The 16,406-nt window shown below is 44.8% G+C and overlaps 1 protein-coding gene across 4 annotated transcripts in view; it reads right to left on the bottom strand.

The window, feature by feature from the left end:
- RABGAP1 (RAB GTPase activating protein 1) overlaps positions 1-16,406 on the bottom strand; it is a 155,411-nt gene that overhangs the window by 4,838 nt on the left and 134,167 nt on the right. For all 4 annotated transcript variants that reach the window (XM_021691691.1, XM_021691689.1, XM_021691692.2 and 1 more), the window contains exons 20-23: positions 11,253-11,345; positions 10,479-10,589; positions 1,544-1,648; positions 629-712 (exon numbers count right to left, since the gene is read on the bottom strand). In XM_021691691.1, the coding sequence (XP_021547366.1) occupies positions 629-712; positions 1,544-1,648; positions 10,479-10,589; positions 11,253-11,345 (393 nt within the window). The remainder of the gene's footprint in view (positions 1-628; positions 713-1,543; positions 1,649-10,478; positions 10,590-11,252; positions 11,346-16,406) is intronic.

The following is a 16,406-nucleotide window of genomic DNA, read 5'->3' as shown; positions in this document are numbered from 1 at the left end:
GGGCAGGAGGACGGGCAGGAGGACGGGGCAGGAGGACAGGCAGGAGGTCGGGCAGGAGGACGGGGCAGGAGGACGGGCAGGAGGATGGGGCAGGAGGACGGGGCAGGAAGACGGGCAGGAGGTCGGGGCAGGAGGATGGGCTGTGCCACCTCCACATCCACCGGCCCAGGGTGTGAGGAATCCATCAGCGCCACACTCAACGGCCGACGGTTTACAGACACTTGACAGACTCTCGAGTCAGCACGAGATCCGAGTTTAGGAAAGAACAGGACCAGTTTAGTTATGTTCTTAAAACTCAACCCGCCAGGGAGAGAAGTGGTTCCACAGCATGTGACCACACGTGAACACGAGGCCGCAAGGGCAGGGTGGCTTTCATTTCTTAAATGCCTGTTTATAAATGCTGGGCACTATGCCTGGCTCTCTACAGACCTGATCTTGCGGAATCCTCACGACAGTTCTCTGGGACAGTGGTCATTTCTCCTGTGTCAGCGCTGAGGAACAGTGAGGTCACTTGCCCAGTGAAGTCACCGGTCGGTGCAGGCGGCAGGCGGGTGTGGAGGGGACGCATTTAGCCAGACAAGCAGGGCTTCCAGAATACATGGCCCACTCACAGGGTGCTCAGACTCACCTGCTTGTAGTCACCAATGATAGAACTGTTTTTTCTAATCTCAGATTCTGCTTTGTCAAGTTCCCGACGACACATTTCTTTTAACTATATACATTAAAAAAACAAAAAAAAAGGAAAAGTGAATGTTTTAAGGAAAATATAAAGCTCTGGCACTAACTGCCTCGTTCTGGGCTTTCCAAAAAGTACCTGACTACTCTGGGAGGGCTGTACTTCACCTACCTGGTCTTGATGCCAGGAAAGGGAGAGAAAAGTCAAAACTCCCCAAAAGCTCAAACCCCATTTTGGAGTGGAGCTTTGGCTAAGGTTCCTCCCTGCTTGTGAACCTGAGCTGAGGAGACAGCACAGACCCAACAGATTAAAGCTCATCAGAGGACTGCTGTGTCTTCCGTACAGAGACAGTGCCTTGTCGTCTCTCACCTCAGGCAGTCCTGCCAGAGACCAGAGAGTGTCACCATTACGGAGAACCATGGGGGCAAGAGGAGCTTCCTGCAGGCTCTGCAGCATCCTGTGGCCCCAAGTGATTGTGGAGAGCTGGCTCAAGACAGGCCTTCCAGAGTCTGCTCTTTGGGGGGGGGGCGGGGGTGCCAGTGGACAGGTAGGGGAAGAGCCAGACATTTTAAGATGTCTGCTTTTCTTCTGCAGAAATGCTAACTCTCTTCTGGTTACATTCAGTTGCTGACACACAGGAATTTCTCTTGTCCCAAGGAAGGATGGGCTTTGCCCCAGTGTCTCCACCTATGCTCTAATTATTAATAACTATTATGCTTTACACAGTAAATAGAAAAAGCCTTCGGAGAGAAACCGAAGCCAGCTGTCTGTGGTCCCCCAGTGCCAACAGGAAGCCGCCAGCTGGACTCGTGACTCTCAGGCCCTGACAAGACACGGAGGCACGTGGCGGGGCAGCGCTCCCCTTACCTGAGCGGACTCGTCTTCCAGCCGTCTTTTCTCTTCTTCAGCATCAATCAACTTCTGTTTGGTCATAAGCAGCTCCTTATTGAGTGCATCTGCCTTCTCTTCAGCCTGAAACATGTAAGAGATGCCATCACAGAACAAGAATTGAGAACCGGATGGGATTTGAATTGCTCAGGACAATCCCTTTTTAACGTGACAGGGAAAGTGAGCCAGAGAGGGGAAAGATATGCCAGAGGTCACACAGACACTAGACTGATGCAGAAGTGCCTGGCGCAGTCTTTTGCACAGACATTGTGCGGGACAGTGGTTAGGAGCTCAGCCTTTGGCATAAGACAGCCTGGGCTCAACCCCCATCGTTCTCTGACCATGTGCCACTTGGACAAGTCACTGAGAATCTTTCTGAGCTTCGGGCTTGTCATCTGAGGGATAAGGCACACGAATGGCTCAGCACAGCACAGCACAGCACCTAGCAGATGGTAAACACTCAATAAAAGGTAGCAGTCATGATCACTAATAGTAATAATAAATCCTGGTTTTCTTCCCTGAGACTCTCAGTATTTCCTCTGCTTCCTCAAACAAGGTCTACATCTCATTCTCATCACTTGATAAAGGAGGATGCCTCTTTCCTGGCACTCGCTGACCCGTGATCTGAAATGCTCCCCTCCACTCCAGTTCTTTTTGAAAACATGCAAAGGTCTGGTGGGTAGATCTGTGGGTCTAAGTGAAAATGATACACCTGTGCCTGGCGCAGGAGTCCCTGACACTGGACATTCCAAGGATAACCAAAGATGAGCGTGTCAGAGGGCAGCCACAGAAATGGGACAGAAGCTCCTAGTCCCACAGCATTAGATATAGAGGGTCTTTGCTGGCTCCTTATACACAGCCCCCTTTTTAACAACGAATGGAGGTGGATTCCCTGAAATTAAATGGCGTTTCTGATGTCACCTAGCTGAAGAGGTGTCACGGAGCCCCTGCACTTTCTACCACACCACACTTGCTCTGAAGTATCTTCTTTGGGAGGAACAGGAGCTGCAGGGCTAGGGCCTCACATGGAGAACTGAGAATGGCTTGATAACACAACCTCAAAAGGCCATTAATTACGGCAAGCTGCACATGTGTGCAGTTAAGTGGGGTCTTAGAGTTAAGGCCTGTCCTGTCTAGGCTGTGGCCTGTCAGCTCCTTCTCTAGCTCAAACCCAATTATCAGTGAAAGGAAATGAAAACCAAACAACAGAGAAAATAACTAGTAAGGAGAACTAAGTCCTGTTACAGATTGGTTTTACTTCAATCTGTGGAGCAACCTGTTACCTTTCTCCTCTCTCCCCTGGACTCCATTACCATTTTCTGAGCAGTGCTCTGTAGCCTGGAGCACACACAAATGTTCGCTCAGTCACTCAGCACCACTACCATGGTAGTGATTCTGAGAAGTGTGAAACAGCCAGGTTATGAACTGGGTCTTTGAAGTCAAGTCTCCCCTACCCACCCTGGTTCCCCTCAAGTTCTCACAACGCACATAGCAGAGCTATAATCTGCAACCAGGTGGCGTGACATTAAGCCCAGTGTTTGTGCCACCTCTCAAAGAGCTGATGACTCTCAACGCTGTGTGAAAGGGAGGTGCACAGAAGCTATGGACTGGCCTAACCAGCGTCCCCTCAGGGTACCACACTCCCTGCACTCTCCCTGCACGAGCATATGAAGAGGGAGCATCTGGAGATAATAAAGACAAATCCAGACTTCCACTTTTTGTCATGAAGGACTAACAGGGACCAGATTTACCCTCCCACTGTAAACAAAAAACTGGACAAAGTGTATGAAACTACTGTTTTCAGACACTGAAAACAATACATGCAGAACTGTGGTTCCTGGGAGAAAGAAGACAAGATGAGTCCCACTATCACCCTGGGTTTCTACCTAGAGGCACATTCTGGACCAAGAAGGAGGGCGAAGGGTTCCAAACAGAGCATGTCTCAAAAGGTCAAGGAGGCAGAGTTAAGGGACCAGGGATGCTGAGGTGGTTGGGAGCTGGGGGACAGAGGCCTGGAGATAGGAGAGCTCTGGAATAGCTAATATGGCAATAGAGGAGATAAACCAAAAACATGAAAATACCCAATTAAACCAAAGAAGACAGAGGGGTGCCTGGCTGGCTCAGTCAGAAGAGTGTAAACTCTTGATCTCAGGGCTGTGATTTCAAGCCCCATGTTGGATGTAGAGATGACTTAAAAAAAAAAAAATCTTTAGGGACGCCTGGGTGGCTCAGTTGGTTAAGCAGCTGCCTTTGGCTCAGGTCATGATCTCAGGGTCCTGGGATCAAGTCCCGCATCGTGCTCCTTGCTCAGCGGGGAGCCTGCTTCTCCCTCTGTCTGCTGTACCCCCTGCTTGTGCTCTCTCTCTGACAAATAAATAAATCTTAAAAAAAAAAAAATCTTCAAACCAAAGGAGGCAGAAAAGAAGAAAGAAAAAGCAAATGCAACAGAGAATAAACAAGGTGGTAGACTTAAATCTACTATATAATTACATTAAATGTAACTGGTCTAAACATTCCAATTAAAAGGAGATTATCAGACTGAGTAAAATAAGCAAGACCCAACTATACTCTGGCTACAAAAAACAGTTTTAAATATAAAGACACAGATATATTAAAGGTCAAAGGATGGAAAAGGATGTATACCAGGCAATACCATGAAAGTTGGAGTGACTATTAATATCAAAGTAGATTTCAGAGCAGAGTATTACTAGGGACATTTCATAATAAAAGACTTGCTCCATTGAGAAGGTGTAATAATCTGAAATGTATAAGTTCAAATTATAGGAAACAAAAACTAACATAATTGAAAGGTGAAATAAATGCACAGTCAGAGACTTCCTCACTGTCCTCTCAGTAAGTGATAGAACAAGTAGAGAGGGAAAACCAGTATGTTCATGGAAGATTTCAATAATCAATAATACTCGGGTGCCTGAGTGGCTCAGTCAGTTAAGCATCTGCCTTTGGCTCAGGTCATGATCCCAGGGTCCTGGGACTGAGTTCCACATCAAGCTCCCTGCTCAGCGGGGAGTCTGCTTCTCCCTCTGACCCTCCCCCATCTAATGCTCTCTCTCTGAAATAAAATCTTTAAAAAAAAAAAACCCAACCAACTTGACCAAACTGACATTTATAGAACATTGCACCCACAACAACAAAACACACATTTTCCACTTGCAAATGGACATGTGGGACATGCACCCAAACAGACCACAAGGTAGGCCCTAAAATAAGCATAAATATATTTTAAAAAGATTAAAATCAGAAAGGATATGTACTCTGATCATAACTGAATTAAATTAGAAATCAACAATAGAAAAATTTCTGGGAGGAGTGCCTGGATGGCTCAGTCAGTTAGGCTTTGGCTCAGGTTGTGATCTCGAGGTCCTGGGATTGGGCCCTGGGTCCTGCTCCCTCTGACCCTCCCCTCTGCTTGTTCTTGCTTTCTCAAATAGATAAATGAAATCTAAAAAAAAAAAAAGAAAAAGGAAGGAAGGGAGGGAAGGAGGAAGATTGATTTCTGGGAAAAATCCCTAATAGTTGAAAATTAAACAATACACTACTAATCAATTCACAGGTCAAAGAAAAAATAGTAAGAACTGAATGAAAATAAAAACATATCAGAATGTGTGGGATGCAGCTGAAAGAGTGCTTCGGGGAGATTTATAACTTTAAATGCTTATTTTAGAAAAACAGGGTCTAGAACTAAAAAGACTAGCTAGAAAAAGAGCAGGGATGCCTGGGTGGCTCAGTCGGTTAAGTGTTGAACTCTTAATTTCAGTTTAGGTAATGATCTCAGGATCATGGGATCGAGTCCTGAGTCTAGCCCAGACTCTGCGCTCAGTGGGGAGTCTGCTTGAGATTCTCCCTCTCTCCTTCTGCCCCTCCCCCTGCGTGTGTGCTCGCTCTTTCTCTTCTAAAATACATCATCTTAAAAAAAAAAAAAAAAGATCAGCTAGGAAAAGGAGCAAATTAAATCAAAAATGAAGTTAGGAAAAAATAACGAAAAGCAGAAATCAATGAAACAAAACAAAGAGAGAATAAAATCAAACCAAAAACTGGGTTTTGAAGAAACCAACACACCTGATAAATTCCTAGTCAGATTAAGGAAAAAGGAGAAAAGACACAAATTACTCTTACCAGGAATGAAAGACATCTCAACAGATCTTATAAACATTAAAAGAGTAAGGAAATAACAATGACTTTTATCAACACCTTTGACAACTAAAATGATTAAGTTATCGGAAAGACAATTATAAAAATAGACACAAGAATTAGAAAATTTTCATTATCTGGAAATAAACTGAATTCATAATTAAATAATTTCCTAAGAAAAGTCCAGGCCCACATGGCATTACTAGGGAATCAAAGATTTAATCAAGGAATAATTCTACACAAATTCCTTAAGAAAACAGGAGGGGACACTTCCCAGTTCATTTTAGAAGGCCATCATTACCCTGATACCAAAACAAGACAAAACATTATGGAAACTCCAGACAAATACTTCCCCTTGAACACAAAAAGTTTAATTAAAAATCTTAAGGAAAAAAAAAGGAAACCCCAAGTTTCCTAGGGATGCAAAAGTTGGTTTACACTGAAAATTACATCACCATAGTCACAGAATTAGGAGAAATAGCAAATAATCATCTCAACAGATGCAGGAAGAGCATCTGACAAAATTCAACACCCATTCATGACAAAAACTCAACAAAGAGGAAGAAAGGAGAACTTCCTCAACCTGATCTATGAAAACCCTCCAGGTGATGCCTGGAACAAAGCAATGATGCCCACTCTTTCCATTCAACATTGTTCTGAAGATCTGGTCGGTGCAAGAAGGCAAGGAAAAGAAAAAGGCATAAAGACTTGAAAGGAAGTAAACTGTCTTTATTCAGAGATGAAATGACCGTGTACGTGGAAAATCCTAAATAGTAAACAAAAAAGCTACTAGAATTGTAAGTGAATTCAGCGGGGTCATAGGACAGAAGGTCATGTAATCAATTTTCTTTCTAGAGACTAGCAATAAACAATTTGAAAACGCCGTTAGGAAAACAAGATCCTTTACAATAAATTAAAAAATGTGCAAGCTTTGTTAACTGAGAACTAAAAAACAATGCTGAAATTGAAAAAGACACAAATAAATGAAAATTATAACCTATTCATGGGTTGGAAAGTCCAATTATTATTCAGATGATAACTCTCCCCAAGCTGATTTATAGGTTCAATGCCACCCCACTCAAAACCCCAGAGTCTTTTATTTCTAGAAGCTGACAAACTGATCCTAGTGCTTATGTGGAAATGTAAATGACAGAACAGCCAAACTATTTTTTAAAAAGAACAATGAAGTTAGAGGACTCCATGACCTGATTTTCAGATTGTAAAGCTACAGTAATTAAGACTATGGTGTTAGCATGAAGATACACATATAGATCAATGGAGCAGGTATGGAATTGAGGAGAGCATCCATACAATCGATTTTTTATAAAGAAGCCAAAGTAATTCATTCAGTAAAGGTTTGCAAGCTGCTCAAGGTCACAGATCTAGCGTGCAGTGTAGCCAGACTGTAAATCTTGGCAGGTGGGCTCCTGAGTGTTTCCCTCACTTTGATTACACTCAGTGTAATCACATCACAGTGTGCCAGAGGGGACTCAGGTATGGTCCTGCTGGCCCTGTGCAATGTTAGGTCTGGGCAGGACTCCCGTTTCATACAGGAGACAGCATGGCTCGGCTCACCTGGGGACTCCGTGGCTAACTAGCAATTTCTCCTGTAACAAAAGTGACATAAAACATCAACTGAAAATTCAAAGAGTGTTCTGGAAACCTGGTAAGGCATACGCCAGAGTTTTACTCTGGGACGCAAAAAGGGAAAAGCTAAAAATAATGAATTTCTTTCAAAAACCTGACTGAGGGGGCAGCTTGGTGGCTCAGGTCATCATCTCCGGGTCCTGGGATCGAGCCCTGCAGCAGGGAGTCTACTTGTCCCTCTCCCTCTGTCCCTCCCCCTATTCATGTGCTCTCTCAAAAAAACCCCCCAAAAACCTGAGTCCCTGAAGGCTGAAAACAAACCAAAAAAGGGGGTGAGAGGACCCCATGCCCCTCACTTCAGAACCTAGCTGATTTTCAGTGATGATTCTGAAGAACAAGAGAAGACAGACTTGGCAAGGGACTCCACGTCCAGTGTGGGGAAGGTCTGTCTTCTCAGCACTGTAGTAGCCGGCTGGAGGAGGGAACCCCAGTTTGAAGTTCCTGAGCCCTAAGGGCAGTAGGAGCCCTGCTCCTTTGAGCCAAGTTAGGAGTGTGACCTCTGGTGTCAGGCCATTTGGGTTTCAATCTGAAATGTCACACTATGCCTCAGTTTCCTCATCAGTAAAACGGGGATCATAGTGTATCCCTGACACAACATGGGTTGTTTTGAGGACAAAAGCACTTAGAGCAATGCCTAGAACTTGGTAAGTGCTTAGGAAACATTTGCTTGTTATGTGTCACTATATATGTTTTTGATGTAGTTATTACACCAAATCGTAGCTTCTTGTTCCATATTTATTTTGAAGACAGCGTGGCATCGTAGACAAGTCTGGGGCATTCCAATCAGATGGGCCTGGGTTAGATTCCTGGCTCTGCTTTCTCCACGGCGCCTCCATCTCTCTCTGACTCTCAAGTTTCACGACTGTTACAAAAATTCTCATCTATCAGTGGGGCTCATGTAACTCTCCTCACGAGGCTGAGGCAAGGGTAAGAGATACTAGATGTCAGCAAGGTGCTTATCACAGTGCTGGTCACACAGATCATCAGGAAATGGGAGTTCACATTATTCTGACTATTTCTCACTCCTGGTATCAGGAATGTTAAAGAACCTAGCTCTTTACCGTCTCAGGATAAGACAACTTGAAAAAAGGTTTACACCATTTAGGAGCAGACTTCAAGAACACGAGAAGTCTGTGCCCACCTTCAACAGGGGAACATCAGTGTGATGGCTGGGCCTGGCAGGTGACCATGCAGCAGCTCAAACTAAACAATCCGCCCAGGATCTTAGCTCAAGTTGCCTCTTCATACAATTTTTTTGAACACAAAGCTCCTATCCAGGACCCATTTTCTTTTGTCTTTTTCACCTCCTTCCTGCATGATGTCCAGCTGCTGTGGGGCACCTTAGGTGTGCGCTGTGGCCTGGCTTCAGTAGATGCTGCTCAGCACCAGCCGCCTCCCTCCACGCGCTGGGCAGAAAGGCCTCAACAAGGAGGGGACCATTCCTCCAGCGCTCCTACAAAGAACAGGGCAGGCCAGGAATCTGCACCAGAAGGTGGGGACTCAAACCTAAGGGCCAGACTGTGGTAAACCATGAAGCAGTCAGGGCTCCAGGTTCCGGTTACTGAGGGTTAATGACCTCGAAACTGCCTCCCCCCTCCCCGAAACTGGAAAAAGCAGCCTTCCCAGTCACCTGCAGCCATGTGTAGCTGACAAGCAAGAGGAAGGAACACTGCCTGGGCTGGCTGTGTTTGGCGGTGCTTTTCACATTCACTGTAGTCATGGCGCTCTCCCTGTACCATGGGACGCAGCTGATACTCCACCTTCCCACTTTTTGCTCTACTTGAATGGGGAGTGGTATTAGAATACAGGTCTATTCGGAGTGCCTGGGTGGTGCAGTCGGTTAAGCGTCCAACTCTTGGTTTTGGCTCAGGTTGTAATCTCAGGGTCGCTCTCCTTCCCTCTCCCTCTGCCCTTCCTCCAATCCCCCCCGCCCCCGCACTCTCCATCTCAAATAAATACATCTTTTTTTTTTTCAAATAAATAAATAAATCTTAAAAAAAAAACAGGCAGGTCTGCTCAAAACTGTTTACTCTACAACTCTATTTCTAAAGAAAATAAAAACTGGTAGATACCACCATCTTGCTCTCTCTTCATCTGATGTGTGAGCCACTTTGAGAATCTAATTGAAGTACAGACTTTCAAAGAAATACAGAACACAGTATTTTCATACACATTTGGTGGATGTCAAGGACCTTGTGTAGTTCATAGATCTTACGGGGTTCAACATATCATGTAAGTCCCCTGTAAACCCTTAACAGAGAGCCTCTCTCTAGAACCTTAGGAAACCAATGAACAGAACAGTAATCTTAGGAGCCTCACAGGGAAATATGAGTCAGATGTTGGCAAACTACAGTCCATGTGCCAAATCCAGCCTCTACCTATTCTCGTAAATAAAGTTTTATTGGAACACAGCCACGCTCATTCCTTTACTTATTGTCTACGGCTACTTCTGTGCCGATGGCAGAGTTTGATGTTGCAACAGAGACCATATGGCCCACAAAGCCTAAAATATTTACTATCCATCCCTTCAGAGAAAAAGTTTGCCAACTTCTGACCTAAACGATGAATGAAAGACCACACTTTTTCAAAGGGAGGCTTGTAGTATAGAAAATGGACAAATATCCTGCCAGGAAAGCCATCATCTTGAACTTTTTAAGATTAGGAGAAACAAAGAAAGAACATCTGCCAACTGAACTTACTGGTGAAACCACAAGCTGCTGAAGCACTGACAATTAGCAATGCTTATTCAACAAGCGCCTAATATGCAGGATAACAGAATCTCTTCTTAGGGAAGGTAAGTAAAGGATAATGATTAAATGCTACAGTCAATTGTCGCAACATAAGAATTAGTCAAAAAGCCTGTCATCAAACACTGGTGGAAAAGGAGTTCAGGGACGGCCTGTGTAACAAGAGAAGAGTGTGGGAGGGAGGGCTTACAGGAAAACCCCTGAAGGAAAGGAGGGAAGCTAGAGTGACACGAGCAAGTGGTTCTGCAAGAGGGACACTTCACAGGTTGACACACTAGGACAAGAGACACTACAATTCAAGGACTGGACTTGATAAAGGGAGAAGCTGAGAGTTTCAAAATAATCCATCCCTTTGGCCACGTCAGACTCACGTTATCCAGGTCCTTCCGCAGCGCAATCTTGCTGGTCACCAGCTCATGGGCTAAGTCATCGTTTTCCTGTTCCAACCTCATGTTAGCTTCTTGTAGACGCCGGTTCTCCCGCTGAAGGGTAGAAAGAAACTAGTTACAGACATGTAAAAATCAGATGGCAATGACAACTTCTCAGGGTTAACCCTCAAAACTCATTTCTGAGTCCTATGGAAATCATGGGAGGAGTGGCTGGTCCTAAAATGCTAGCAAGCAACAATTTCTTCTTTTCTATCTCCGATGAGAAATACTTAACTGGTCCCAGTGACCTTGTCAAGCAGCTACTTCTGATTAACCATGACGAAAGGCTACTGAACTGTGACAATCTAGGCAGCTGGTTTAAAGCACCATAGATCTGGGCGCCTGGGTGGCTCAGTTGGTTAAGCGACTGCCTTCGGCTCAGGTCATGATCCTGGAGTCCCTGGATCGAGTCCCGCATCGGGCTCCCTGCTCAGCATGGAGCCTGCTTCTCCCTCTGACCTCCCCCCTCTCATGTGCTCTCTCTCTCTCATTCTCTCTGTCTCAAATAAATTAAAAAAAAAAAAAAAAAAAAAAATCGAAAGCACCATAGATCTTACTTTCTCATTTGCAAATTCAAACTGAAACTTGAACCTAGAAACAGTGGATCTGAATTTAAATTTAAAAGAACTCAGCAAAGCCAGTTACAGGCACGATTACAGGAAATGAAAGGCTGAAATGAAAGCTCTTCACATCGACCCAGGCCATAAGCAAACGAACCTCAAATCGCTCGATAGGGTCTTCTTGTTGGGCCTGCTGTTCCCTCATGGTGTGATACTCTTTTTCATATTTTTTCAACTTCTTCTGACTAATCTGTAGGATAAACCACAGCACAAATTAAAAAGTATCAGAAAGTGGTAGCTGTCTCAGGGCCTGCGCTGACCTGGGCATCTTCAGTCACTATGGAAGTGGTGTAGCCCCTCCAACCTGAGCTCTGAGTCCTGTTGTCCCTAATCATCACCCTCTTCCTCCACCATTTTATTTTGCATACACCAGCACTGCTGCAAGGTGCTTTCAATCTGTGACCTCAGGATACCTCGACAAGATATGGTATTACCATCCTCATTTTATAGGCAACTTACTGGAGGCTTAAGGAGGTTATGTAATTTGACCAAGGTCACTCAGTTAAGGACTGGCAGATATGGGAGTGGAGCCCAGGCAGCTAAACTCCATGCAAAGTCCAAGCTGCACTCACCACACTACCCTACACTGATCACCTTCCCTCCCTACTAGCTCCTTCTGTGCTGCTATCAAATAGACACAATTCTCTCTACCCTTAAAAACACCATTCCACTGACCATTCTACTTAACTGCTCTTCTGCCCCACCCAACTACTGTCCTCTTGCTCTCAAGCTGCTTCTTACCAGCCATGGCAAACCACAGGTGTATACATTCCACTTCCAGTGCTTCATGGCCTCTTTAACCTCTCTAAATCAACCTTTTGCTCTGACTACTCTATAGAAAGTACTCTCTTGAAAAGTCACTAGTAGTTTCTTTGTCACTCCATCCAGTGGGTCCTAACTCCCCCCAACTAGACTTCAAAATTCCTGCCTTTCATTCTTTAACATGACCAAAGGACCCTTCTCCCGTCCAGGAAATCATCTCTCTTTATTCTCTTGTCTCTCCTTCTACCTAAACAGTCCCCAACCCGCCCCCACCCGCTTACAGGCTAGCCTCTTTTTTCCTTCAATCTAAACATAACCAAAGGCATCCCTTCAAGATGCAACTCTTACTCTTTTGATTCCTTCCTCTAAACCACTAACCCATTCCCTTTGGTATTTTTTAAATTACACCTTTAAATACTTTGAAATATAAGAAATAGAGAAGTGCTAAAATCAGTATGTGCAATATAACGACTGATTATAAAGCCAACACTCACTCCCTCCCAAGACTTTAACATAATCAGCACGGCATGGCTGGCTCACAAATCTGACTTTCAGCCCCCCCAGCTCTGGGTAATTAGGAATCTCAGAGCTGTGCTAGTCTAACTTCCTTATCTTACAGGCAAAGAAACAGAGACCTCGAAAGGGGACAGGACAGCCCCAAGTGTGCAGCATCTCTAGTCTCTTGTTCCAGGATTCCCTTTCCATCTCACTGGAGCTGCCTGTTTCCTCCCACTGACTTTCTGGACACTGCCCTTGTCAGATGTTTACTGCCTCAATCAGAGCTTATTCCTGGAGTCTGGCTACTGCCTGTGGGCAGGCAGCCAGGAACATAACCCTATGCACCTGGCTGCCATCTTTAGAGAGATGCCCATTAAACACTTGGGGTGAGGCCACAAGCTGGACAGTGACATCTTTAAAGCCAGATCCTCTGTGGTTGAAGGACAATGCTGGGGTAAATGTTTGTGTACATAAGTGATTCACAAAGAAAGCACCTAAGTAAAACACTGGTGTGATCAGTAAATTTATAAACAATCCAAACAGATCAATAGTAGAGGAACAGACAATAAATGAGGCCTGTGGGCAAGCAAACACTCCCTCCCAGAGTTCTCTGCGCCCAGTCTGGATAACTGACAAGGGAGCACAGTGGTTAGGAGGCCCCCCAGTGCTTGATTAAAAAAAAAAAAAAAAGAGTTGACCCTACATCCTACAAAACATTCTCATAAATCTGCAGGATTCTTTAACTTCTCATTCTCATGCTGGAGTAAGGAAGAGCTAACATTTTTTCCCCATAAACATACATTATAAAAAGCTAATTACAAAATAATTTCTTCTACATTTCCTTATCCCTTAAGATAAATGCCTCATTCTCCGAGCCAAAGGGTTGACTCTGCCTCAGCACTGTAACAGCATTATTATACACTGGGTACCTGAGAGATGCCAGATCCTTTACTCATGCTATCTCATTTTGGTTCTGACATTTTCATGATAAGATACAGGCATTTCTTTATGTACTTCCCACATTCTCCAAATTTTGTGCCTTGAGTACGATTTATTTTTATAATTAATTGAACAAAATAGGGGCGCCTGGGTGGCTCAGGTGGTTAAAGCATCTGCCTTCAGCTCAGGTCATGATCCCAGGGTCCTGGGATCGAGCCCCACATAGGGTTCCCTGCTCAGTAGGGAGTCTGCTTCTCCCTCTCCCTCTGCCCCTCCCCTGCTCACGTTCTCTCTTTTGCTTATTCTCTCTCTCTCAAATAAATCTTTTAAAAAAGAAACAAAATAAATGCTTGTTTAAAAATAATTCTCTTAATTATTCTAGACTTCTCTAAGACAGAGCTCTTCTTGCTCACTTCTCTAGATAGTGGTCCCCACCTGTGCTTCTAAGTCAGTCCTCAGGGGTCACCCCTTAGGACTGATACAAACAGACCGCCACCACCTTCCTCACTGGTCCAGAGTTCTGACTTCACCAGCTCTGGCTTGCTTTCCCATTTCTCATCCTCACTTGTTCTTGGTCTCCCCCTCTCTTACCCCCTTACCCCTCACCCCACCCCCACCACAGACAAAAGATAAATAAAACCAACACAGCTTATAATGGGTTCACACCTGATCCTCACTTTCGGAGCATGGGCGGCTATATACCAGAGCCAACTAGTTCAGGCTTCCTCTGAGGAATGGACCCCATGAAAAGGCAGATGCCTGATACCCAAATGGGGAACCAAGAGGTACAGCTGCAAAAGCCACAATTCCAGCCTCCTTATTAGGCTGCACCCCAGAGAAACCAGCACCTCTCAGCCTGTCTGTCCCATTATCAGTGCGTTCCCCAGGTCAGAACTATCTCACTCGTCATCCCCTGCCCATGCACAAAGAGAGTGCCCACAAATGCTTGTTAAAGTAATGAGAAAGGACCCCTTCTTCTTTGCATCAACCTATCTTCTGAACAGAAATGGCAACCACAGTGAACATACAGTGCAAGCCTGGTCCCCTGCCTGGACAACCCCGCACTTGGTTCACTCCTATTCACCTTTCAGATCTGAGCTCTAACGTCACTTTAGTGTACCCTTCCCCGGCAACTTCTTCCCCCTATCAGGCCAGGTCTTCATTATATATTCTCATAACATCAAGTCCATTCCTTCATGGCACCTGTCCAAGTTCACAATTATTTATGTGCTTACTTGATTGTCTTGTCTTCCCACTGGGAAATAGGCCACATCTTGTTTTGCTTACCCCATATCTCCTGTACCTAGCTCAATGCCTGGAACATAATTGGGACTCAATAATCAGATGCTGAACAAATCAAAGCCAATGGCCTTCCTTTTAACCTAATAAGGATGCAGCAGGACATTTATTTATCCAACAGTTGAGCAGTGTTCCTTGTGAGGCATTAGTGATACCAAGATGTATACAGAACACAATATGCAAGCTCCATAAAGGTAGGGATTTTTATTTACTATAAAATTCCTAATGCCTCACAGACCGCAAGCATGAAAATGCTCAATGAACAAAGCCCCACTCTTAAAAGTCTAAGGTTCATTTGATCTCTTACTTATCCCAATAACATTTTAATTGAATTTAGGAAGCAGGGCGGCTATGGACTCAGCCGCAGAGCTCTGAAGCATACCCACTATTAGTGGACTCCTATCAGAAGGCTGGGAAAGCCACAGCTCCACACACACAGATATTTTTGCCCTCAAAGAAGCTTAGTTTTGAAATTTGTTCTGTTTGAATGTACTTTCAGGGGGGAAAAACTCTAATATAATTTCCTGGGATAAGACTATGTTTGTAATTTAGATAAAACCAATTTTATGTCCCACTGCAATTAGTATATTGTTTCTTAACACTGTTAGAGACAGTACTATTTTGAAAGTCTCCTGAAAGCCGTGGTTCCCATGAAAGCACTGTTCCTGTAAAAGAGCACAGAAGCCAGGGCACCTGGGTGGCTTAGTCTGGTTGAGCGTCTGCCTTCGGCTCAGGTCCTGATCCCGGGGTCCTGGGATTGAGCCCCGTGTCGGGCTCCCTGCTTCAGCAGGGAGTCTGCTTCTCCCTCTGCCTCTGCTCCTCCTCCTGCCTTGTGCACCTGCACCCTCTTGCGCTCTGTCTCAAATAAATAAAATCTTAAAAAAAAAACAAAAGAGCACAGAAGCCAACTCTGCCTCAACCCTACACCAGCAGTAAAGCATTCTGCATACCATTTTAGAGGACTCATGAGCTCCCAGAGGCCACCCACAGTCCCAAGTTAAGAAATCCTGAATCAGAGAGAAGGTGGAGACTTGGACCATGCCAGTTTGATATTTTGGTAGAAGTACGTATTTAATCCCAAACACCTCTTTCTCTGTCACAGGAATTGGATAATGCTCTCTCTTAAAACATGTGCTACCTGTCCCAGGAGAGCTGGTACCTGATCTGATAAAGTGAGACAGTGGCCACTGACATGGGTTGGGGGGGAAGTGGGACAGTCTGTCACGGAGAGCTTGGGCTTTGTAGGTGGGCAAACCCAGGCCTGAGCTCTGGTTCTGCCACTGACTCACTCCGTCACTGAGGGTAGGCTGCCTTACCTCAGCCTCAGGTTCCTCGTCTGAGAAAATTCCAACAGTCCTATGAGGACTACTGTTAGGAGGATCACATGATATAAAACATATCAAGAGCTCAGAAGAGAGCTTAGCACATGAGGTCTTTTTAATTAAAAGGGTAGTTATTATGTGTTATTATTAATATCTACATTCTTGTCCTGACTCAGAGACAGAGTTACCCTCTGAACATGTTCTGCAAGCAATGAGCCATTTAAATAAGTCTATTTAACACAGGAGAGCAGGAAATAGGCTGTGGAGAGGAAATGGGAGCTGATTTACAAGTCTGGCTTAAGAACCTGTTGCAGGTGGGAATCCCCACTGGGCTAGAGTCACAGGTAGTCCAGGAAAGGCGCGAGGTTGAATGTTATTAGTAGCTCTACATGGCAAGGGTGAAGTATACTGTGCAGGTGAGTGGGTGGGTA

This window comes from Neomonachus schauinslandi, chromosome 13, assembly GCF_002201575.2.
Source record: "Neomonachus schauinslandi chromosome 13, ASM220157v2, whole genome shotgun sequence".
NCBI lineage: Eukaryota > Metazoa > Chordata > Mammalia > Carnivora > Phocidae > Neomonachus > Neomonachus schauinslandi.
The sequence above is the reverse complement of the archived record's forward strand: the minus strand, read 5'-3'. Positions and strand labels throughout refer to the sequence as shown.